General features: G+C 42.5%; 1 protein-coding gene across 3 annotated transcripts; it reads left to right on the top strand.

Moving 5' to 3' along the window:
- Nucleotides 1-603: 603 nt before the first annotated feature.
- FBXO9 (F-box protein 9) lies at nucleotides 604-22,927 on the top strand. Of its 3 annotated transcripts, XM_032648843.1 has the most exons (13): nucleotides 746-975; nucleotides 4,169-4,255; nucleotides 6,667-6,822; nucleotides 9,721-9,778; nucleotides 11,210-11,309; nucleotides 13,324-13,454; nucleotides 14,466-14,580; nucleotides 17,107-17,225; nucleotides 17,423-17,513; nucleotides 18,098-18,193; nucleotides 18,645-18,738; nucleotides 20,315-20,466; nucleotides 22,340-22,927. In XM_032648843.1, exons 1-13 carry the CDS (start codon nucleotides 973-975, stop codon nucleotides 22,446-22,448), a joined length of 1,311 nt encoding a protein of 436 aa, XP_032504734.1. In that variant the 5' UTR covers nucleotides 746-972; the 3' UTR covers nucleotides 22,449-22,927. The 3 variants fall into 3 exon arrangements, with proteins under 3 accessions (XP_032504736.1, XP_032504734.1, XP_032504735.1); XM_032648844.1 differs by lacking the exon at nucleotides 4,169-4,255 and having other exon boundaries at nucleotides 14,454-14,580; XM_032648845.1 differs by lacking the exons at nucleotides 4,169-4,255; nucleotides 6,667-6,822 and having other exon boundaries at nucleotides 604-975.
- The last annotated feature ends 1,357 nt before the right edge of the window (nucleotides 22,928-24,284 follow it).

Here is a 24,284-nt window from a genome sequence, read left to right on the forward strand (position 1 = left end):
CAAGTGAGGGCTGGTGCTCTACGCGGAACGGCGGACTACAAATCCCAGGGCGCCGCGGGAGCCGTCTCCGCAGGACTCGGGGTTCGGAGCCGTAGAGCCGCAACGTCCTCCCGCGTTGCATGATGGGATCTGTAGTGAGACGGGCGTTGGGGGTGGGGTGGCTGTTTTCTCTCCTGCCGCTACACACCTGAGCGCCTCTTTTTCTCAACCTCCAGGACCGTGTCTTTAAAAAGTTTAGTCGTTATAACAGCCTGTGACGATAGTGGAATTTAACTGTCTCCCTGCAATCCCGGAGTGGGACTCTAACCACAGTCGCCGAGGATCGTGTAGTGACCGTCCCGGGCACCCAATTCGATGCCTTCGGGCCGCTTGCCTTAGGGTCTCAACTCTAAATTTGAGTTAAGTCCTGTTCAAGTTTGCGTAAGTTCACTGAGCCGAATACTAGGTTGAGTTTGGCCTTCGGCACCCCGGGCTGACCTCACCCGGGCTGTCCCTCGCGCACACAGAAAACGCACGCCCCTAGCCCTCCACAGGGAAGTGCGCGGGCAGCGGAGCAGGGCAGCCCACGCGGGCGGCGGCGGGTCAGCACTGCGCATGCTCGCTGCGCCGGCGCAGGTTTCCGCGGCAGGGGTGCATCTGTGCTGCGGCGTCCGGGGTCTCCAGCAGGGTCGAGGCTCCGGTGGGCGCACAGTCCTCGGCTTCGGCGGGCCCCAGGCGTTCCTGCGCTCCGCGAGTCCCCGGCCGCCGCCGCAGCGCGCCGCGATCTGGCCCTCTGCCCTGCGAAAATGGCTGCCGTACGCCGGGCCCGCAGTTACTGCCGCTGCCTGGTGCGCTTCTCCGACCGAGAACTCTGCTAAGTCCCGTTGCACCAGACGGCAGGAGTAGACACCGGACTCCCGGGGCACCTCCTCGCGGGGGCGGTGCCGAGGGGGCGCCGAGAGCCCCTCGGCCGCGGCCGGCTGGCCCGCCAGCATGGTAAAGCGCCGAGGAGCTCGGGCGGGCGGCGGGCGGGACGGCCCGGGCCTGCGGGGAGACCCGGGGGACGTGGAGAGGGTGAACCTGCGAGGGTTGGGGGCTGCACGGCTACCACCATACTGGGGCCCTGGCCTGAGGGTGGCGGACAGTGCTGGCCCTGCCCGCTCCCCGGGGTTCCTTCCTGCCGAGCCCCCTAGCTGGGTCTCCAGGTGAGCAGAGCGGGTTTGCTGGACGGCCGGAATAATGCCTGTCGGCCTGCTGAGGGCATTGAACCAATCTCGTCCCTTTAATAAAAGCGAGCGTAGGGCTTCCCTGGTGGCGCAGTGGTTGAGAGTCCGCCTGCCGATGCAGGGGACACGGGTTCGTGCCCCGGTCCGGGAGGATCCCACATGCCGCGGAGCGGCTGGGCCCATGAGCCATGGCTGCTGAGCCTGCGCGTCCGGAGCCTGTGCTCCGCAACGGGAGAGGCCACAACAGTGAGAGGCCCGCGTACACAAAACAAAAAAAAAAAAAAAAAAAAAAAAAGCGAGCGTAGATTGAGGTGAGCCGTCGCAACATCTGAAAGCGGGAGGGAACCTTGGCAAGTGGAGACACTTGTTGATCGCCGCCCCCCGCCCCTCCAAAACAAAAAGCCTGCCCATGGAGCCGCCGTTCTGACCCCTTAAGGAGTCCTGGGTTTAGGAGGCACCCGCCCCAGGACGCGGCAGTTCCTGGTGCAGGGTTTTGGCTGGCGGTCCTGGTGGCTTGGGGTTGGAGGGATTTTGTCTCATTTCACAGCAGTGAGGGCCCAAGCAGCGTCAGTGCGGTCCAAATGGAGGAACTGAGCAAAGCTCCAGAAATTGACAAAGCAGATTCCATGGGGCTATTACGTGTTGGCGTATGTAGTCTCTGCCCCATGCTGCTTTGCTTTGGCTTCAAATAAATTGTCGTTCCGAGAAACTAATCTCTGGCTAAAGTTGAGTGATTCAAGAGTGAAATGATACCAAACTTATTAGCTTATAGTAGACCCAAGTGTTTATTGAATACACGAATGGTTGAATGAACTTATTTTATGAAGTCAATTTGGTGAATAGAAAAACACTAGTTGACTATGCTTTTAAACTTTCAGAAATAGTTCTCTGACCAGGATTAAGCACTTAACTTTCTGTATTTCATTAGTCCCATGTGTAAAACGGTAAAAGGATGAACACATGAGCTACTCCAGTGAAAGGTGATGTTAGGTCCATCTCAGTTATGAAAAACAAAGTGAAAATATCTGGATGACAGCCAAAGACCTACTTATTTCAAGTGGTATTTGAGTTGAAGAGCATATGGTAAAACCCCAAATTTGATGGTTCTTGTTATTGTCACCATACTGTCAAAATCAAAGTCTTAGTGGATGAGAGCTCTATTAACACAGCCCAGGGGAGATGCTGCTGTCTGTATTGTAGGCTTCCTGTCTCCTTACCTCATCCTTGAGATATGCATTATATATCCTCATGGCATTTTATTTGTTAATTCATTTTTTGGAGCACTTATCAGCCTGGCATAGTGCCAGACCTCAGATCTTGATGCCAATGCACTAATTTCTAGCGAAAGAGACGAAATCTCAATACAAGTCTTAAGTGCTGTGATACCAGCACAAGTGTAATGGGAAAACCAAAGAGGCAAGTGAAAGGATCAGAATTTGTTTCCTACTGGGATAATCCCTGAGCTGAATCATGAAGGATGGTAGCAAGTAGCCAAGTGGAAGAGGATGCAGGCATTCCAGATGCAGAGAGCAAAGCAGCGTGTGCCAAAGCGCGGGGCTGGAGAGAGCAGGGGGAGCTCTTGAAGTCACTTTGGTGGGGCTACTGGGCTAGAGGTAGAGGCTGAATTACTGAGATACCCCAGGGACCAAGGTCCCCTTCCATTAGCTGTCCTTAGAGTTTATAGTAATAAAGCAGACCCTTATTTGAGAAGAGAGAGAAATACACTTGTTAGGTCTGTAAACTCAAACCCTTTTATTGTGTAATTTCCCATTACTGATGATCTGAGTAGGAAAAGCTCTCAGCTTAAAGAGACTTAAGAAAATGTATTTGACAGTGCGTTGATGATCAGATTTTCCAGTTTTCTGGAAGTTCATGCGAGGCTCAGCCTTTCTCTTTTATTTCTCCACTGATTTAGCCTTTCCAGGGTGCCAAGCACTTTACCACGTACTAACTAGTTCACATCTCACAGGCACCTCTGTTGTAAGTCTGGTTGCCAGAGATAAGACAGGGAGCCAGGCTTGTTTGTGTTGTGCTATGAAGTAGTGCAAGTATATCTGGTTGCTGTGCTCAAAGATAGGTGTTAATACAGACATTTTAGTCCTGGGAACAAATTACAACCCCAATTGGCAATTGTAAAACTTACCGTGTTTGGAATGAGTGAAGTTAAATAGGTTTTATTATTTTTATTTCTAACTAACCATCAAAGTCACTTCCCTGATTGCCACATTTCTTTATAGGACTGAACACTTGAAGTGTTGAGCAAGTCTTATTTGCTAACAAGTGTCTTAGGTTATAGACCACACCTAGGCAACATTTCGTTTTCACTGGAACATAGGATCCAGTTTTATTTAGCAAACATTTATGGAGAATAAAAGGATAAAATGGACGGAAACTGACCTGAGGCTTCTGTTAAGTCCCAAGCCGTGCACAGTAGTTCCAGCCCAGCTTTATTCCACTTTAAGTCAATCCAATATATGAAAATCTGGATTTATAAAAAAAAAAAAATGGAAGGAGCTTCTTTACAAAAACCTTCACTCTTACATGTCTTTGATTTGAGTGAGCTTTTCTAGTACATTGAAAATATTATTAGACAAAGTCATTCACACATTAATAACATTCCAGGGACAACCATATATGGGCTATATATGGTCTTAAGAGATCCATGAAACAAAAACTATTTGAACTCTATACCACCAACTGTTATTTTCTGAAGCAAGGTTGTTCTTTTTAACCACCTACCAAAACATTTTAAGCTGGAGCCCAGTGAAGTTGTTTATTCTACAGTATTAAAAAATTAAAGTATCAGACTTTTCTGACTGAAACCATTTAACTTACCTGTGAAGAAGATATTTAGAGAGAGGCAGCTGTGTGTTTCACTGGGCAGGTAGCTGAATAGGAGATGTAGGTTACCAGGGAAACCATGTTTGCTTATTCCTGAGCATCGTTTGCTTTCCCTCACTCAGGCAGAAGCTGAGGAAGATTGTCATTCCGACGCTGTCAGGGCAGGAGATGAGGATGGAAATGAACGCCCTGCTGAGACAGATTTGCAGGCATGTTTCTTCCTTTGTGCATTTAGTTCTTATTCTGTTGCTTTCCATATCTAAGCAGGAGTTGGTCATAATTATGAAGATTCATAGGTTCTTATTTGCATTGAATGTAGCTGTATCTTCATACCGGTTTTTAGAATACTTAAGTTATTACTATGTTATAGATTTCTTTTTCTGTAAAAAGGAATATCAGTAATTGCTGCTGTGTAATTCAATATGTGGGTTTACAGTGTTCAAACCAAGGCAAAAGCATGACTAAAACCCATCACTTTAAAGAAAAAGATTGACAGATTTGACCACCTAAAAGTTTAAAACCTGTATATAGCAAAAGACCTCCTAAATCAAGAGAAATAATTAACTGGAAAAACTATTTACCATCTAGGGGAAGAGGATTAATATCTCTGATACAGATGTAACATCCTTATAAAAGTAGTAACAACATAGGATAGAAAGATAGGAATGGATAACTAATGGAAAAAATTAATATAAATATTTATGAAACATTAGAAGAGATAATCAGCCTCACTAATAATTTTTTAAAAATACAAATTAAGGGCTTCCCTGGTGGCGCAGTGGTTGAGCGTCCGCCTGACGATGCAGGTGATGCGGGTTCGTGCCCCGGTCCGGGAAGATCCCACATGCCGCGGAGCGGCTGGGCCCGTGAGCCATGGCCGCTGAGCCTGCGCGTCCGGAGCCTGTGCTCCGCAACGGGAGAGGCCACAACAGTGAGAGGCCCGTGTACCGCAAAAACAAACAAAAAAACCAAAAAACAAAAAACAAATTAAATCAGTAAAGAATTGTTTTTTAAAAAAAGATCAGATTAGTGAATAATGCCTATTGCTGTCCAGGCTCTGAGAACACTCACTCAGTATACATGAAAGCATAAGTTGCTACAGCTTTTTTGCAGGGAAGATTAGCAATATGGATCAAAATGAAAAACATACATTCCCTTTGAACCAGCAATCCTACTTCTAGGAAATTAATCCTAAAGAAATAATAGGGGAAGTGAGTAAATATACACATACAAAAATGTTTATTGTAGCATTGTTTATATGGAAAAATGGAGTACAACCTAAATATCCATCACTTGTGTTAAGTAATGATGCATCCATACAGTGAAATATTCTGCAGCCGTTTCAAAGGATAGGGTAGAGCTTTGTGCATCGAAATAGAAAAATATTCATTGTAGTTAGTTAAGTGCTTCTTACTGAATTTGTAATCTTTATAATACTTGTGCATTTGGAGTGCACCATCTAGTAGGCGTTAAGAGTGCTGCTAGGACTTCCCTGGCGGTCCAGTGGTTAAGACTCCGTGCTTCCAATGCAGGGGGCTTGGGTTCGATCCCTGGTCAGGGAACTAAGATCCCACATGTTTAAGTCAGAGGTATATGTGTTACATTCGTAATAGGAAGGTGGGAGTCAAAGCAGTGTGCAGAATGTAGAGAAAAATTATTAAAAGCTTTCATGTTTTAAATCTGTACTCTTTTTTTAAAGAGCCAGCACTAATATATACAATCCAATTACCAATGTCCTTTGGGGGGAAGGGCATCCCAGGTTGGGTTCCCAGAAAGCAGACTCCGAGGTGGATGTAAGAAGTTTATTAAGCAGTGCTCTTGGAGTCAGCACCTGTGCCTCGGAGGCAGGGAGGGAAGCCTGAGGGGGTTGGGGGAGCTGGACTGCTCTGCAGTCTCAGTGGACCAGCTCAGTTAATCCTGCGGAAGTTCCAAAGACTACCTCAGAGCGGGGGAAGAATGACCTTTCAGAGCGGGGTCTTTGATCACTCTCGTTGATCAGTCGTTGGGTGGGGAGCCCTTGGGAAGGGGTGTGGTCTCCCTGAGGCCCTACTGCAGGGCGAGGGCTGAGGGCTGTTCTTCTGTGGCACTCCCAGCAGTTCCTAATGGGGGGCTCTGGGCAGCACAGCAGAGCCCGCCACAGAGGGGGTTTCACTTTTTCTATGTTTAGATTCTTTTTAATGATATGTATTAGAAAAAATAATTTCTTTTAAAAAAGAGAAAGGTTATTAAAAGAAAGACTTGGGGCTCGCATACAGGATTTTGAGGTGATGTATTCCAAGGGAAGAAATGTTTGAAAGCATCTAAGTTCAGTCCCTAAGTGATGGCTTACATTTTCGATTCCAATTAAAATTTGATTTTCTCATACCATTAGATTTCTCCTGTATAGAGAATCTTATTTTAGGCAAAATTTCACAATTTCTTCAAAGTCTTAAGCAAAAAATTATCTTGGAAGATAACAGGTATTTAATGGTAGTATTCAGTAATTTAATAATTTAAAGACAGTGTTTTCTCATCTTAGCATATGTATATGTGTGGACATCGGTGTTGGACCTATTGACAGATTGTTCCAGAGTTGAGCTCCTCTTCCTTGGTGGGTCCTGAAACATTCTTCTTCCCTCAGGCGCAACTCCAGAGGTTCCGAGCTCAGTGGATGTTTGAACTTGCCCCAGGTGGAGGCTCGAGCAGTTTAGAATCTCGACCTTGGAGAGCAACGAGAGGCTCTTCACTGAGAGCAGTGGACACCAGAGGAAAGCAGGAGCTGGCAAAAGAAGAAAAGTTAAGTGTTAGGGGCGTGTACTTGGAAAGATGGTGACAAGTGTGCCAGGGTGTCCATCCCTCACCACTTTTTGTAGGCCTTTGGATGACACATTACTCCTTCTTTCCTGCAGGTATACAGTCTTGCTGGAACTCTTTGGTAATATACACCCCTGAGATTCACCTGGTCTAAAAGACAGATGCCTCTGAATCTGTTTAACAGAAGCCCGAAAGGGGAAAAAATTGGTTTAAATGTTAACACCTTCCCAAAGGTCATAATGCAATATTTTGTTATATTTTGAGTTGAACAGATTTATAGTGATGCAGTAATTACTTCCTTATCCTGGAAAATTTTGAATGCTTTCTAATGGTTCACCTCTTTCCTAGTGCTTGTTCACACAAAGTACACACAACCCACCATTTCAATTTTCACAACAATTGTCCCTCTGTGTCCGGGGATGCTCACCTTCCTTGTATGAAACGGTGTAGCATTTGCGTGTAACCATGCACATCCTCCAGTATACTTTAAATCATCTCTAGATTACTTGTAATACCTAGTACAATGTAAATGCTCTGTAAATAGTTGTAAGTACAGTGTAAATGCTGAGTAAATAGTTACCATTGCGCAGCAAATTCAAGTCTTGCTTTTCAGAACTTTGTGGAATTCTTTTCAAACATTTTTGATCTGCAGTTGGTGGAATCCGAGGATGCAGAGAGAGGGATGTGGAGGGCGGACTGTATACTGTTAACTCCGCAGGGGTTGTCGTCTTCGTACCATCAGACCCAAGTTTTTCTTTACAAAAATTTGCCATTTAATAATCGGCATTACCATGATAACTAAAAACTTCCATATTTGTTTTGTTTCATTTTAATTTTGAAATAATCACAGATTCATAGCACAGGGGAGTCCTGTGCACCCTTCCCGTCCTCCCTTGACGGTGACACCTTCCGTAGCTAGACTTCTAGGAAGTAGACCTTGGTACAGTCCACAGAGCTTATTCAGGTTTCCAAGCACTTCACTGTCTGTATGTGTATAAATAGTTCTCTGCAATTAGCCGTGTAGCTTCATGTAACCATCACCACAATCAAGATACAGAACTGTTTTGTCATCAGGGCTCCCTCTTGCTACCTTGATAGTTATACGCTCTCTTCCCCACCTCCTCCCCAGCCATTCCTAACCACTGGCAGCCCCTACGCTGGCCTCCATTTCTATAATTTTGATGTTCAAAAAGTGTTGTTTAATTCCTTTGAGGTCTGTCCCAGTTGTTGTGTGTGTCAGTAGTTTGTTGCTTTTTACCGCTCAGTCGTGTTGCATGGTGTTCACGTACCCCACTTTGTTTGACCACTCACCTGTCGAGGGGCATTTGGGTTTTTTCCAGTTTGGGGCTATTATTACTAGAACTGCTATGAATATTCATATGCAGGTTTTTGCATGAACATGAGTTTTCATCCCTCTGGCCTAAGAGTGCAATTGCTAAGTTGTACGGTAAGTGCATCTTTGATTAAAAGAAACTGTAAACTGTTTTCCAGAGCGTCTGCACCATTTTCCCTCCAGCAGTGTATGAGTGATCCAGTGTCTTCACATCCCCGTCACCATTTAGAGTTGTCATTACTTTTTTTTTTTAATGTTTTTTATTTTTTTACTTTTATTTATTTTTTTGCTGTACGCGGGCCTCTCACCGTTGTGGCCTCTCCCATTGCGGAGCACAGGCTCCGGACGCGCAGGCCCAGCGGCCATGGCTCACGGGCCCAGCCGCTCCGCGGCATGTGGGATCCTCGCGGACCGGGGCACGAACCCGTGTCCCCTGCCTCAGCAGGCGGACTCCCAACCACTGCGCCACCAGGGAAGCCCTTACTTTTTTTTTTTTTTTTGTCCGCGGGCCTCTCACTGCTGTGGCTTCTCCCGTTGCGGAGCACAGGCTCCGGAAGCGCAGGCTCAGCGGCCATGGCTCACAGGCCCAGCCGCTCCGTGGCATGTGGGATCTTCCCAGACCGGGGCATGAACCCGTGTCCCCAGCATCGGCAGGCGGACTCTCAACCACTGCGCCACCAGGGAAGCCCATGTCATTACTTTTTAATTTTAGCCATTCTGATAGCTGTGTAGTGATACCTTCTTGTGATTTTAATTTGTATCTCCCCAGTGGCTAATGATGTTGAATATCTTTCCTGTCTTTATACGCCCCTCAGTGAAATACCTGTTTGTCTTTAATGATTGGATTGCTCATGTTTTTACTGTTGGGTTTTGAGAGTTCTTTATGTATTCCAAATACAAGTCCTTTGTTGAATATGTGGCTTGTAAATTCTTTCACTTTGTAGCATGTCTTTTCATCCTCTTTTTTTTTTTTTTTTTTTTTTTTTTTTTTTTTGCGGTACGCCGGCCTCTCACTGTTGTGGCCTCTCCCGTTGCGGAGCACAGGCTCCGGACGCGCAGGCTCAGCGGCCATGGCTCACGGGCCCAGCCGCTCCGCGGCACGTGGGATCCTCCCGGACGGGGGCACGAACCCGTGTCCCCTGCATCGGCAGGTGGACTCTCAACCACTGTGCCACCGGGGAAACCCTTTTCATCCTCTTAACAGGAAATTTCACAGAGCAAAAGTTTTAATTTTGATGAGGTTTAATTTATCAGTTTTTCCTTTTATAGATTGTGCTTTTGGTGTCAAGTATAAGAACTCCTCGCCCAAGTCTCCCAGATTTTCTTTCTTTTTTTTCCTAAAAGTTTTTAAAGTTTCACTTTTAAGTCCTTGATCCATTTTCGAGTCACTTTTTATGTAAGCTATGAAGTTGAGGTTGACATTCATTGTTTTGCCTGTGGATGTCTAACTGTTGTAGCACCACTTGTTGAAAAGGCTATCCTTCTACCACCCACACTCATTTTTAGTACAGATTTTCAGAAATTGCTTTTCACTGTTTATTTTTATAGGCTCGAGAACTCTTCCTAAAAGCAGTAGAAGAAGAACAAAATGGAGCTCTCTATGAAGGTAAAAACTCAGGTCCCAGGATCATGTTGTCTTGATAGTTTTGAATAAGAACCCTTTGCTATTCACCAATTTTTAAAAAAATAGAATATATTTATACAGAACATCAGTCTCTGTATTTGATATTGATTTTAAAAAAATAAAAATTGTATTTTTATATAACCTGTCTCTGTCCAAAAATTATTGCTGAGAAACATCATCATATTGGTAGGATTAGTAAAATAACCTTTTTCTACATTTAGGGTTTAGTATTTATTCTTCATTATTAAAGTCTTAAAAATACTGTTGCTTATTGAAAAATAGCAGGATATGCCATTGAAAAAATAAGATATGCTCCTTTTATAGGTGAACGTTATTTCAGAGGAGGAGACTATGAAGGATAGATGGAGGAACATGTACATGCTTTCTAAATTCTAGTGTACATTTTAGAGAAGGAATACTCTTCAGCCTTAATTGTCTCTTTTATTAGGCCAGTAGAAATGTGTAAGTAAACCAAGTGGTGGGGCTGTTTACCAGATTAGGTTTGTAATTAGGCTTTCATTTCCTGATAGAAAAGCTGTTAATTGGGGCATGGAAAAAAATGCTAGCACTTGAGTGGTTTGAAAATGCCCCCCAAATAACATTTTCAAAATTACTGCATTTATTTGCAAGTTTCTTCTAGGGGTTTTTTCACTCTGAGATATGAAAAGGGCCCAAATGGTGATATCCCGCCACAGTCTTTATTAGCCTGTGAGGTTCCTGTCTCCACGTAGTTTACAGTCACTCACCCAGAGCAGCAGAACATGGCAGAGTGGACTGAACTGAGTGGACTTCATCTGTGGGGAAAGAACTAGTCGGCTTCTGCAGCCCCAAGTTCTGTGGTATGTCTCTGTGGGAGAGACTGCTCAGTGTTCTAGTTCTAAACCTCCTGGCCAGCAGATTGATTTAAAAACAGGTTTTATAGGTTACTTAGCTAAATAAGAGGCAGCTGGACTAAAGGAAGTTGGATTTGAAGAATAAATTCCAATAAATTCCAGAAAACCCTTCTCCTTATTCTACTCAGGAGGAAACATTTGATTTTCTGCATCCTAGGAAGAAGTTTGCTTAAAGGTGTTTTTGTTGGGGCTGCAGCAGTGGCATTTTCAAAGCACAGAGAAAGACAGCCACATATAAGATCATTTCTGACAATATGTGAGAGGCAGAGGGAAAAGGTGGGCTAAAAGATAAGAGTAAAATGCAACATCTTAAGTTTCTGTAACGTGAGAGCTTTAGAAAAAGATTATTTCTGACTAGTAGGGTTTGGAAATAAGTTTGCTGACTGCTACTGTTGCATGTAGAAAAACGGAATTTGGCTGTTTATAAAGAAAGTTACCAAATTAAACCACAGTTAGGGTAATCAAAGGAAATGACAAAAATGTGTGGTCATAGCTAATTTAGCTTTATTTTTTCTTTTAGCCATCAAGTTTTATCGTAGGGCTATGCAACTTGTACCTGATATAGAGTTCAAGATTACTTATACCCGGTCTCCAGATGGTGATGGCGTTGGAAACAGCTAGTGCGTACATAATTTGATAGACAGTAATATATAGAGTTTGTTAAAGTTAAGCGTCTTTGCCCTGTTGACTCTTAACATGATAATGATAAGAAGCGGTGCTAATTCTGTTGTTATATAGTCTTTAATATAAAGACTTGTTTATAAAGTTGTAGAAATTTTTTAATTAGGGAAATTGTAAGAGTAAAGTATAGAAATGCATATTTTAAACAGGTGTAACAAAAATTAGGTGATGAAAGAGTTTTTTAAAAAAATAAAAGCAGTGATTACTGAAAGGAGTAAATTAAAGGACACATTTCAACTTTCTGAAACCTATAAAGTCAAAACTATTAAAACGTGATCAGGGCAAGCCTGAAAAATGTTAATGGTTGAAACTGGGTACAGAGTGTTTTATTACACTAGTCTTTCTCCTTTTGTATCCATTTGAAATAATACATTTTTTAAAAGGCTTTTTATTAGGAAAATGCTGGACTCTAACCAGACTTTGTTGTAGATAGAATACTGTTAAGACTGTAACATTTGTTTAAAAACACGGGCAGGACATAAGTGCTCCTAAAAAAACCCAAAGAAACCGTGTTTCATTGTACAGATGCCATTGGCATCACGGTCATGGAGTAGCATTGACTGTTTATATGGATAGAGACCAAGAGAATATATTTTTAAGCTAATACTTTTGAAGCTGTGTGTAAAACAATTATAAAATTGTACCGGCTTAACCCCTCTCTCTCCCAAAGCTTATATTAGAAGGGAAGGGAGTCTGTCCCCACAAAAGGATATCAGGTTTAAAATGAGCAGTACATAGAAAAATAGAATTTTGGTGATGAGATATTATATTAGTTCTGCCACGAAACAATTAAGAGGTTACCTTTATCGATAACTTAGCGCTGATCGCCAGTGCTATTTAACTGCTTATGGTATTAACACTTAAGCTTTGGCTAAGCCATATTAAAAACATCCTGATGAAGTCAGCATTTATTGTCTGTTTGGGGCTAGTAATATTGTTCACTAAATTAGATTTAATAACGTGAGGTAGTTCATACTCAGAAGGGCTCATTTGGGCTTTTTCTAAACCTTCTTTGAATTTGGGTAGAGTCCTTTAGACCCAGCTCTTAGCCAGGTTTATAAATAGACGCCAAGGGCTGTTAAGAAAGGTTGTATTAAAACATTAAAGAAACATTTCTCTCTCTCCCGTCCTGTTACACAAACCCAGATGCTATGAAAGTTCTTTAAGGGTACAGTTTATTTTCTTATCAGACTTAACAGGCCCTAAAAGCCTCTGCTATTTTTTTTGCCTTCTGTAAAAAGCTGGTAGCATAGCCCTGCAGTCCATCTAGCCTCAGCCGCATGTGCCCTTTGTTGTCTTGTAATAAGCCCATCCTGGTTTTCTAACTTCATCCTCATCCAACCTTTTTGTAAGTCTGATCATTTTTAAAGTTACTGTTAGCAAAAATGGAAAGCTATATATTTTTCTAGAACTCTAACTATGTATTTGTTTATACTGATAAATTATTTGTGGACCCTGCTTTTTAAAATTACATATTTTCCTCTCTAAAGGTAGGGTGATAAGGCATATACGTTAGAAAACCCTTGGTAAGTAAGCACCTCAGATAACATTTGTATATTTTATTTTTATCTAGTTACAATGGATTATGGTCACTTAAAAGGATATATTTACATAAGATTTTTAAAAATCATTTGAAAGTATCTTTTTATTAATTCATGAAATCTCTATTTGCCATAAAACTAATTAATTAAATCTCAACACCTGTATCCAAAAATTTTAATTCTTTCTCTGTGGGAATTAAAATTGCTGAAGCTTTTTTCTTCAAAAAGTTGGTATGGTACTCCTTTGCAAGGCAGGGTAACCATTTATCATATTAAAAAAAAAAGTAGTAAGAAGTTTGCTTTTGGATGACTTTTTCTAAAGCAGATTTTGAAAGTACTGTGGAAAATCATTTTCTAAGCTGTGTTGTGTAGACTGTGGCACTGCGTTCACTCACCTCCCTTATTTTCTCAGCATCGAAGATACCGATGATGACAGCAAGATGGCAGACCTCCTGTCCTACTTCCAGCAGCAGCTCACGTTTCAGGAGTCTGTGCTCAAACTGTGTCAGCCCGAACTTGAGAGCAGTCAGACTCACATATCAGGTGTGACTTCATGGTCGTTATAACTCAGTGAGAAATACTTTTCCTTAGATTTACGTTTTCCAAACTTACAAGGTCAGATAGCTTGTCAGTTGCTCTAGTTCAAAGTATGGTGGGAGAACTAATTGTAATTAATTTGTGCATACTGATAAGCTTTTCAAGATCCGAAGTAGAGTGGAGTTTGTAGCACAGTTGTTAAAGGGTGCCATTCTTGGGCTTACCTGGTGGCGCAGTGGTTGAGAGTCCGCCTGCCGATGCAGGGGACACGGGTTCGTGCCCCGGTCCGGGAAGATCCCACATGCCACGGAGCGCTGGGCCCGTGAGCCATGGCCGCTGAGCCTGTGCATCCGGAGCCTGTGCTCCGCAACGGGAGAGGCCACAACAGTGAGAGGCCCGCGTACCGCAAAAAAAAAAAAAAAAAAAAGGGTGCCATTCTTTTTTCAGTGATGCTCTGCGAGGGTGAATGTGTGAGTTGGGGCGGCCCTCAGAAAACTGGAGGAACAATGGCACCATCAGGCACTTCAGCCAGGTTGGATGGTAGTCCTGAGATGGGCTGAATGTTTAAAAATTGATGGGTTTTTTCTTTTCATATGTTAAATGTTGTTTACTTAGCTATGGGACTTTCCAGAGGAGGACAACTGAAAATTTCCAAGGAGATGGAAATCATTTTTTAATGTTAACAAATGCATACGTACACATACATACTAGACTATTTTTCTAACATATCCATTTTTATGTATCTTGATGATGAAATGATCTTCCAAGGGAAAGGGGTACTTTATAAAAATACCTTCGGATCTGTTCAATACTGAAAAAACAAAGATATTTTGTGTCTTGATGTTAGGAACCATTATTACTTCTGGGTAGTTAAATATACTTGCGCTGTAGCTCTGAGCAGTACTGAAGGTGCGGTTTATAAAATTTAAGGAATACATAAAGATATCTGCAGGGAGAACGTGACAGCAGAGTGATGTATAGGAAGGAGAGTCACTGAGAGGATAGTTTCCTTTGCAGCGCTGCCGATGGAGGTCCTGATGTACATCTTCCGATGGGTGGTGTCGAGCGACCTGGACCTCAGATCGTTAGAGCAGTTGTCACAGGTGTGCAGAGGCTTCTATATCTGTGCCAGGTACTTACTGTTTTTTTTTTTTTAAGCAACTCTGGCAGTGGTGAAAAACATATCAACAAAGTGAAAAGACAACCAATGGACTGGGAAAAAATATTTGCAAACCATGTATCTGATAAGAGGTTGATATCCAAAATGTATAAAGAACTCATACAACTCAATTGCAAAAAACCCCAAATCTAATTAAAAAATGGGCAAAGGACCTGAATAGATGTTTTCCCAAAGAAGATATACAAATGGCTAACAGGTACATGAAAAGTTGCTCAACATCATCAGTCATTAGGGAAATGCAAATCAAAACCACAGTGAGATATTAGCTCATGCCTGTTTGAATGGCCATCATTAAAAAGACGATATAAATGTGGATGTAGAGAAAAGGAAACCCTTTCACACTGTTGGTGGGATTATGAATTGGTATAGCTACTATGGAAAACAGTATGGAGGTTCTTCAAAAAATTAAAAATAGATCTACCATATGATCCAGCAGTTCCACTTCTGAATATATATCCAAAGGAAACAAAAACACTAACTGAAATATATCTGCACCCCATGTTCATAGAAGCATTATTTACAATAGCCAAGACATGGAAGCAACCTAAGTGTCCATGGATGGATGAATGGATAAAGAACATGTAGTATATATAAACAATGGAATATTATTGAGCCGTGAAAAATGCAGAAATCCTACCATTTGTGACAACATGGATGGACTCTAAAGGCATTATGTTAGGTGAAATAAGTCAGAGAAAGGCAAATGCTGCGTGATCTTACTTACATGTGGCATCTGCATAGATAGAAAAGGAGAATAGACTTGTGGTTACCAGAGGTGGGGGGGAGAGGAAGGTGGTCAAAAGGTACAAATAAGTACTAGGGATGTAATGTGCAACATGGTGACTGTGGTTACCATCGCCATATGATAGAGAGTTGTTAAGAGAGTAGACCCTAGGAGTTCTCATCACAGGAGACCTTTTCTTCTTACTGTATCTGTATGAGATGATGGATGTTCACTAAACCTATTGTGGCTTATTTCACAATAGATGTACATCAGACCATTGTGTTGTGCACCTTAAATTTTTACAGTGACGTGTGTCAAATAATTTTCAGTAAAATTGGGAAAAGAGTTCTGCTTCTAAAATCTGGTTATGTGAAGAATAATCATAGTTTAGTGTAACTTTATTTAAGACAGGTCATCCTTTATGAACGTCTTATATAAAAATAAATAGCTTATCCTTAGCATCTAGAAGTTTTTTTATAACTTTATGTAGTTCTTAAAACTCAGATACCTTGTTTTTAAATAACCTAATTTCATTTGGAGTCTTGTGTTTTGGGTAAAACATTTGAATTACTTTAAAGCCTTTGGTGTTTTTTTTGGTGATTCTGTGTGCATTTCTGTTTAACAGGTACCTATCAAGCACCTAGTGGATTGACCCAGCCTTTTGAAATTGGGGTCTCTAGCACTGTTATTCCATTAACTTTCCTTTTAATTACACACGAGAAAACAAAAAGGGAATTAAGAAAATAAATTTTCAGGGCTAGGATAAAATTTGGTTATAAAAGTATTAAAAGAAAAAAATTTAAATACGTTGCAATGTAAATTTGGGGGGTTTATCTCTTTTTGTAGTCTGGCTTCAATATAAGTAATTCCTACGTCTTTAAAACGGAATGTTTTCAGTTAAAGATAGCGTTATAGATGGCGTTAAAATTATTTTGAGTTGTATTAGAACCATGTCAGTTGCGTCGCTTTTTGCAGTAATCCCATGACAAAGTCTTGTTAGGGTTAGGGTTGGTGCTGTCTTCATAACTGACCTCCAGTCTGACTGTTTCACTGTTTCTCCGAGCACCATTCTGGCTCAGCCGCCATCAGGCCTGGTCTGGATTATGGCATTGGCATCCTGTGTGGTCTCTGGGCTTCCGCTCTTACGTACCGGGAGCACATTCTCCGTAGACCACCAGTCACCTTTTAAAAGCATCAGTCATGCTCAGAACCCTCCAGTGGCTTCCACTTCACTCAAAGGGCCACTCCTGCCTGTAGGCCACTATGTCGCCTGCCCCTGACCGCCTCTTCACGCACGTAGTCTGCACTTCACCCGGTCACTCTGCTGCAGCCCCATGATCCTTCTCGCTCCTTGTTGAACGTGCTGGCCACACTCCAGCCCTTGGCCCTTGCATGCTGTGGCTTCTGCCAGGATACCCTTCCTTGTCACCGTAGACACCTGCCCAGAAAACAGTAGTCTCTGTTTCCTCACCACCATCGTCCTGGTCCTTTTACTCTGCTTTGTTTCTTTTTGTACTGAGCACACTACCTAAAACTTTTCTCTCGTTTTCTTCTCTTTTGTTTGCTTTCCCTGTAAAAGAGCAGGGCCTTTGCCCTGTCCGTCAGTCTGTCCCCAGTGCCCAGGACAGTGCCTGGCCGGCACTCAACCAATATTGCCGAATAGAAGATGGCTGGTGGCAGGAATGCTTCTCATGTCTGAGTGCGGATAGGGACTCACCTGTTACATGTATTGATGTTGTGCTTTTATTACCTAGAGACCCTGAAATATGGCGTTTGGCCTGCTTGAAAGTTTGGGGCAGAAGCTGTATTAAACTTGTTGCATATACATCCTGGAGAGAGATGTTTTTAGAAAGGCCACGTGTTCGGTTTGATGGTAAGTTGAACTCTTTAGAACAATGGTGACCTGTTGTGCTGATTTTGAGAAATACACAGTCTTAATTTTCTGTAACAGAGCTGAGTACTATAAGTATATTTAAAGGAAACCACAATAAAAACAAAACTGGAAACATGTTACATGGTTGTAAAAGTTTTTTATTATGTTCTTTTTAAAAAACCTGTTTCTTTTTATAGGAGTGTATATCAGTAAAACCACATATATTCGTCAAGGGGAACAGTCTCTTGATGGTTTCTATAGAGCCTGGCACCAAGTGGAATATTACAGGTACAACTGTAGTAAACTGAGTGAGTGAAAAATTCTCTCTCTCCAAGTATTGGTTCGTTAGTTATTGGACATCTGTTCTTTGTGGCTTTTGCATTTATCCACAAAATGGCCCTCAGTATTTTCATCCGGTGTTACAACAGGAACTGCACTCAAAGAACCAGTAGGTTAAGATAAATCAGTTAATTCCTCCTGGGCTCTAAACCTAAGAATCACTATGAAGTCACTTTAGAGCTCCTCCGTGTCTTCTGCCTTGTCGGGTAGCTTGTGCTGTGACTCAGGCTTATTGTTCACCAGATACTAGTGTCACTGAAGAACGCGCAAGCTATGGTAACTGCCCTGTAATAGCATTGGGCCTCACTTTCGTTTGACATTAGTTAGTACTTTGGGGAAAAACACACAAATGCTTTGGTTCTCTTCTGCTGGCCTCACAGGTCATGTTTGTGTCAGTGATGTTTTGCCACTTCTTTGGCCCACGGTGTTTCCATTCTGGTTTCACAGCCATGAGTAAATAGGTTTCGGTACCAGTAAATACGGATGTGTTGTCTATTTGCATGTGGTGTTTGGGTGTTTTCCTTGTTCCGCAGGTACATAAGGTTCTTCCCAGACGGACACGTGATGATGCTGACCACCCCTGAGGAGCCCCAGTCCATTGTTCCGCGTTTAAGAACCAGGAATACCAGGTAGTGTCTTTCTGTAGTTTTCTATCCAGTCCAAATTTTAGGTGGCAACTTGCAGATTATGTAACTTAATACTGGATTAAAGAAGCAGTCATCTGGGGCACTTGTGAAAAGTACCAATCCCGGGAATTCCCTGGCAGTCCATTGGTTAGGACTTAGCAGTTTCACTGTTGAGGGCCCAGGTTCAATCTCTGGTTGGGGAACTAGGACCCCACAAGCTGTGTGCAGCACAGCCAAAAGAAAAAAAAAAAACAACTGATCCCTGGGCCTCTCCGCAGAGATGTCCCTCCGTAGGTCTGGGGCCTCGGAGACTAGGCTTACTCACATCCTAGCTGATTGCCCTCAGGCAAGTTGAATCAACACTTCTAACTAACCCATTACCTTCTCGATTACTTAAATAAATACACATTATGGATTAATAGATTTAAAGTGTTGGTTTTTTTTTAATTTTTAGAACTGATGCAATTCTACTGGGTCATTATCGCTTGTCACAAGATATAGACAATCAGACGAAAGTATTTGCTGTGATAACTAAGAAGAAAGAAGAAGTGAGTATGCAAGGTGGAATTGGCAGTTTTCCTTTTAATTTTCTTACCCTGCTCATTCAAGCATTCTTGATTAGAAAGGTTAAAAAATACCGTTTCGTAATTTATACAATATGGGTGTTGACTTACAGCATATCTCTGAGGAGAGCTGGAGGGTTTCTAAAACACAGTTATTTTTTATTGGATCGACTTATTTGTTCTTCTCCAAGTTTCCTCTTCTGGTCCGGGTTTCTTACGCATGAAAACGTAAAGCCAAAGTAACTATTAGTTATTCCTGTGAAATAACTAGTACAGTTATATATGACTATGTTTTTGCTTTTCTCCTTTTGAATCCTAGGAGATTTTCTTCCTAAATGGACTCATAGAGATAATTCTTTCACAAGGATATTTTTAGAATTTCAGTTTGTACTGGAAATAAGCTGAAGTGAGATAATTTCCTTCTTCCTTTTCTTACAAAAGGAAAAAAAAAATGCCGAGTAAATACGATGGCTGAATTATTACATTCCAGAGTATTTTAAATTCTCTTAACAGATTAAGGGGCTAATTTTTTCCACAGCTTTTCCCCATGTGCCTTTTTTCAGTCCTGGTTGAAAACGCTAATGTGTACTCAAGAAGTCAGTTGTGAGGTAGTTAGAATAAATACTTGCCTGGTGCTTTTATAATTAATATAGCTCTTGAATGAAGTTTCTCTTGTGTTAAACACCCCCCTCTCTCCCACCCCCAGCACCATGTATGGGAATAGTTAGGGCGGGTTTCATCTGTGAGTCCTGTGGACTTCGGCTGTGGCTTCTTTGGCTCCCTCTGGCTCCCGGAATCGGGGGGCAACAGTCTGAGGGGCAGAGTTGCTTGCTATCACTGTGACCTTGGCCGTGAGTTTACTGAGGTCAGAGCTGGGGAGTCGTGAGGCCCTAGCTGTTTAGATTTGATCTAATAAGAGAGTTTAGGGACTCGCATGCTGATGACCAGTTTTCTCTGCAGAATATGACTCAGTGAAGCCGTGCGTAGTGGCGACATTCTTGTGTTTTTAGCAGTATTTACAGAAGTGTGATTCCAGTGAACCTTGTCACATCTATTTCTCCGTTGACTATTTTACTGTTATTACAAAGGATCAGTTATACTCAGTGTTTTTTCTGCAGCCTTCACCAGTTTATCACTTGCCCTCTTTAAAAATTCCCAAGTGTTTTCAAGTAGAAGGAAATACTAGGCTTAGAGATGGGAGACAGGAGCTTTAGCTCGCATCTCTGACACTGGCCCTGGGCTGCCCGCCCTGGGTCCTCATCCTGTCGGCCATCACACGGCAGCGATGCGGTTGCATGTCACACCTGGGGATGTTGTGATGACTGACTGAGATGGTGATGATGGAGGGAAGAGCCTTCTGTGTTTAGAGTCCTTCGTGTATTTCCAGGCACTCGTACACATTCTCAGTCGATAACCAAAGTAGCTGTTTACTATGTGCAGATAGTATGTAACGTAACATGTTTCTGAGGTATTCGTGTATAGGTGTAGCACCCTCCATCTCTCTGTCTCTGTCAGTGAAGTGAGGCCTCACTGTGGCTCATGCACCTCTCTTCTTTTACAGAAACCACTTGACTATAAATACAGATATTTTCGCCGTGTCCCTGTACAAGAAGCCGATCAGAATTTTCACGTGGGGCTTCAGCTGTGTTCCAGTGGCCATCAGAGGTTCAACAAACTCATCTGGATACATCATTCTTGTCATATTACTTACAGGTAGGTGAATGCAGTAAAAATCCCAAGTTTACAGACTAGATACGTCCTTCCTGTTCAGTTGAGGGACTCAGATAGGGTTTGATTCCTCAGAGTGAACGTTCGATTACAAAGCAAAACCACAGCATAATAATCCTGCACACGAAGGAAACGGCCAACTGGAAAAAACCTAAAAGTGGACCAGGAAGTGGAGCATTCCGAGCTCCTGCCCACTGCCCATGGTGATGCGAGTGGGCACCTACCCTGTGGGGTTGAGAGCAGCTTCCGTGCGTGGATGGTGCCTGGTCACTAAGCTGTCCGTGCGTGACTTCATTCATTGGCTTACTCAAGGCAGTTGTAAAGCACCAAGACCTTTATTCTTCTCCCATGTTTCAGTCTGATCATTTTTCACCTTATTTCCATTTGGTTTATCCCCAGGGATTATACCCAGATTTAAAATAAGTTGTAGTTAGGAAAGTAAGTCTGCTGAAAAGATTTCGTGTGTTCCAAAGCCAAATCTATTAGTGGTTCCTATTTAAAGTTCTTTGTCCTATGAGTTAGGATTTGCTTGTATGAAATAATTAATGAACAGATGAGAATGTGTGAGAAAGGAACAGTGCTGAAATGAGTAAAGTAAAAAAAAGGAATTAGGAAAGTGAAATGTCAGTTCGTGTGGATACAGATCTTAGCTGTTGTTAGGTTTGAAAGAACACCGGTGTGTGCCCGAGGGTCTGCATGCCAGTTGAAATCAGAATTCTGAGAGGCAGGTTGTGAGGTCAGCTTCCATTAGCCTCCTTCACAACCTTGACTGCGTTGTTGAAAACTTCCTCTGTCACGTTTCTATCTTACAAATAACTTTTCCCACTCATCTGGGAGGTCCTGACAGCTGAGAAAGAGCATTTTTCTCTCTTCTCACCCTTACCTCCTGGTCCTACTATCTTCTTTTTGCTTCTCTGAGTAATTTGTGAAGTGGAATCTTTTTTTTTTTTTCTTTTCAAAGAAAGAAACCAAACCCAGAAGTAGGACAAAGCAAATGAAAAGCATCACATCTTAAGAGAAAAAAGTGACGTCATTTGTAACTGCTAATGATCACGTTGACGTCCTTATAATAATATCTATAAAGTCACTTGAATTTTGTGTTTTTGTTCATTTCTCCTTTTTTGTTTTATTTCTCCTTTTTTTGTTTTTAGGAGAAAATTAAAAGCTGTGGTAATGTAACTCGTCACCTGCTTCCCCTCCAACCTGAAATTGTGCTGTTGATCATGCAAATATGAACTCATTAAATTCTCTTCTAGGATTATAATTCTTTCTAAAATACATTTTAGCAAGAGCTTTATGAAGTCTATAGCCTTTGACTTAGAAATTCTACTCTCAGGGATCTGTTTTGTTTTGTTCATATTCAAAAATATCACAACATCATTTTTAATTGCCAAATATTGAAACAGCCTACATCTCCAGCAAAAGGAGAATTTAGTAAATGTGGTACAAGCAGACAGTGAAATATGATGCAGCCACAAAAATGGCTTCTGAAGAGTAGTTAATGACGTGAGGAAATGCTTATGTCATAATGTTTTAAAAAGGCAGGATGACAAGTAGAGTGTGATCTCAGCAGTAAAGTTTGACAGCAAGGTTGAAGTGCCTGGAAGAAATGCTTCATGAGGCCGTATCTGGGTGATGGGATGATGAGTGATTTTTCTTTACATTTTTCTAAATTTTTCAAATTTTTCAAATTTTCTATAATACACTATATTATTCAGAATTGACTGAGATGAATTAAATTAAAAAAAGGCTAAAGCCTAAAATAAACTCCTCCCCCCCACCACCACCCCAAAAAAGGCAAGGATTTCAAATGAGTTGATATCTCCTGGTAACGAGTGATTCTGTGCTTTCTTTCCAGATCAACTGGAGAGACTGCGGTCACAGCTTTCGAGATCGACAAGATGTACACGCCCCTGCTGTTTGCCAGGGTGAGAAGCTACACTGCCTTCTCCGAGAGGCCCCTGTAGCCCTCACGTCCACCCCTGCCGCGATGCATGGATAAAAGTATATAGAGAAACAGAGCACCTAAGTTATAAATGTACATATATTATATATATATGGAATTGGAACTTATTTTACATTGTTGGAGTTCTTTCAAGAAGAGTATAAATTGATTATTTTTTTTATGTAAAGAGAGAGTTGATTCTTGGGCAGTTTGTTTTGAAATTATTATAAGTTACAGTACATTTATGTTGTGAAAAACCACATGAGATTTAAATCACGCCCTTTTTCAAGCAGATTTCTGAGCAGATTCTGTCACATAGGTCGTCTTCTGACTGATCAGCCCAGTATTTAAATGCGTCAGGGGAGCACCCCACGGGATCAGCATTTATTTCACGCGTGACGTAGTGTCTCTCACTAAAGGCTCAAAATGCGAACACCTGTTCTGGATTTGTTTGAAACTTTGACCAATAAAGATCATAAATAAATGTTTCTTTCAAGAAAATGTATTTGGACAGCCTTTTTAAAATGTCAGAATGATAAACAATCCTAAGGTAGCCAGTGAAGGCTTACGAATGAATGAGCGCCTCTTTCGTCTTGGTCTTCATACACAGCCACAGACTATAGTATCTGTACTCTGACCCTACCCAGGCCCCCTACAGATATGTGACATTAGGTGAGAAAGGGTGACTCCCTCGGGGCCGGAACTCGTCAACAAGCTCAGCCAATCTTCTTTGTTCCTAAAAGAGCAGGAGTGGATCATATAAACCCAGGCCTAACTCTCTCCAGAACCAAAGTTGGGAGAGGGCCAGCCGCCAAGTGAACTGTACGTTACTGCCCTGGCAGCAACGCTATGAGTAATTTCAGAGTTTGCGTTCGGCACATCTCTACCAGATTCAGGTTCGGTTTTGGTGATTCAAATACAGCTAGAGTTGAGTACCTGTGTACTTTCAGAAGAAAACAGCTGCAGCCAGGATTGCTTTCAAGTTCATAGTGACATTAAAAGATGCTTCGGGGACTCAGCTGGTGGTGCAGTGGTTAAGAATCCACCTGCCAATACGGGGGACACGGGTTCGATCCCTGGTCCGGGAAGATCCCACATGCCCCGGAGCAGCTAAGCCCGTGCGCCACAGCTACTGAAGTCGGCGTGCCTAGAGCCCGTTAGCCACAACTACTGCAGCCCGTGCACCTAGAGCCCGTGCTCCGCAACGAGAAGCCACCGTGGTGAGAAGCACACACACTGCAACGAAGAGTAGCCCCCACTCACCGCAACTAGAGAAAGCCCGCGTGCAGCAACGAAGACCCGACGCAGCCGAGAAAAAAAAGCTGCTTCGTAAGTTCCCACAATTCAATGTGGGGCAGACCTTTTAAAAAGTTAATATATGTTATGTTAAAGATGAAAACCGGACTTCCCTGGCGGTCCAGTGGTTAAGACTTCACGCTTCTAATGCAGGGGGTGCAGGTTCACAACCCTGGTCAGGGAACTAAGATCCTACGTGATGCGTGGTGCAGCCAAAAAAGATGAAAACCCCCCATCCGGTGTGTGTTTAGGAAAAAAAAGTTCCATTTAGTTTGCGTTTTTGCAGCAATCTGAGAAATGAGAAATGTGGGCATGTCACAGGAAAGTGTAAGCCGGTGGATGCCGTGTGCCATGCTCAACCTCGCTGGGATGGGTGAGCCAAGACTGGAGCTAATTAACTCCCACTTAATCTTAGGCTCAGCACCTCCGTGACACATTCCTTGATTCCACCAGCAAGTGTCCCTTTTCTGCGTTTTCAAAACACCCCACGTTCCCGCCATCCCAGCAGGTATCACACTTCTAATTTTTGTACATGTCAGTGTCCCTCGATAAAACTGGGTTC

The sequence above is a fragment of the Phocoena sinus genome, chromosome 11 (assembly GCF_008692025.1).
Source record: "Phocoena sinus isolate mPhoSin1 chromosome 11, mPhoSin1.pri, whole genome shotgun sequence".
NCBI classification, from domain to species: domain Eukaryota; kingdom Metazoa; phylum Chordata; class Mammalia; order Artiodactyla; family Phocoenidae; genus Phocoena; species Phocoena sinus.

What these genes read in the sequence shown, in the direction of transcription:
- FBXO9 (XM_032648843.1), top strand. An exon ending in CTGCTGAGACAGATTTGCAG is followed by an intron (nt 4,256 to 6,666) that starts GCATGTTTCTTC and finishes TTCTTCCCTCAG; the next exon opens with GCGCAACTCCAGAGGTTCCG. An exon ending in AGCTGGCAAAAGAAGAAAAG is followed by an intron (nt 6,823 to 9,720) that starts TTAAGTGTTAGG and finishes TTATTTTTATAG; the next exon opens with GCTCGAGAACTCTTCCTAAA.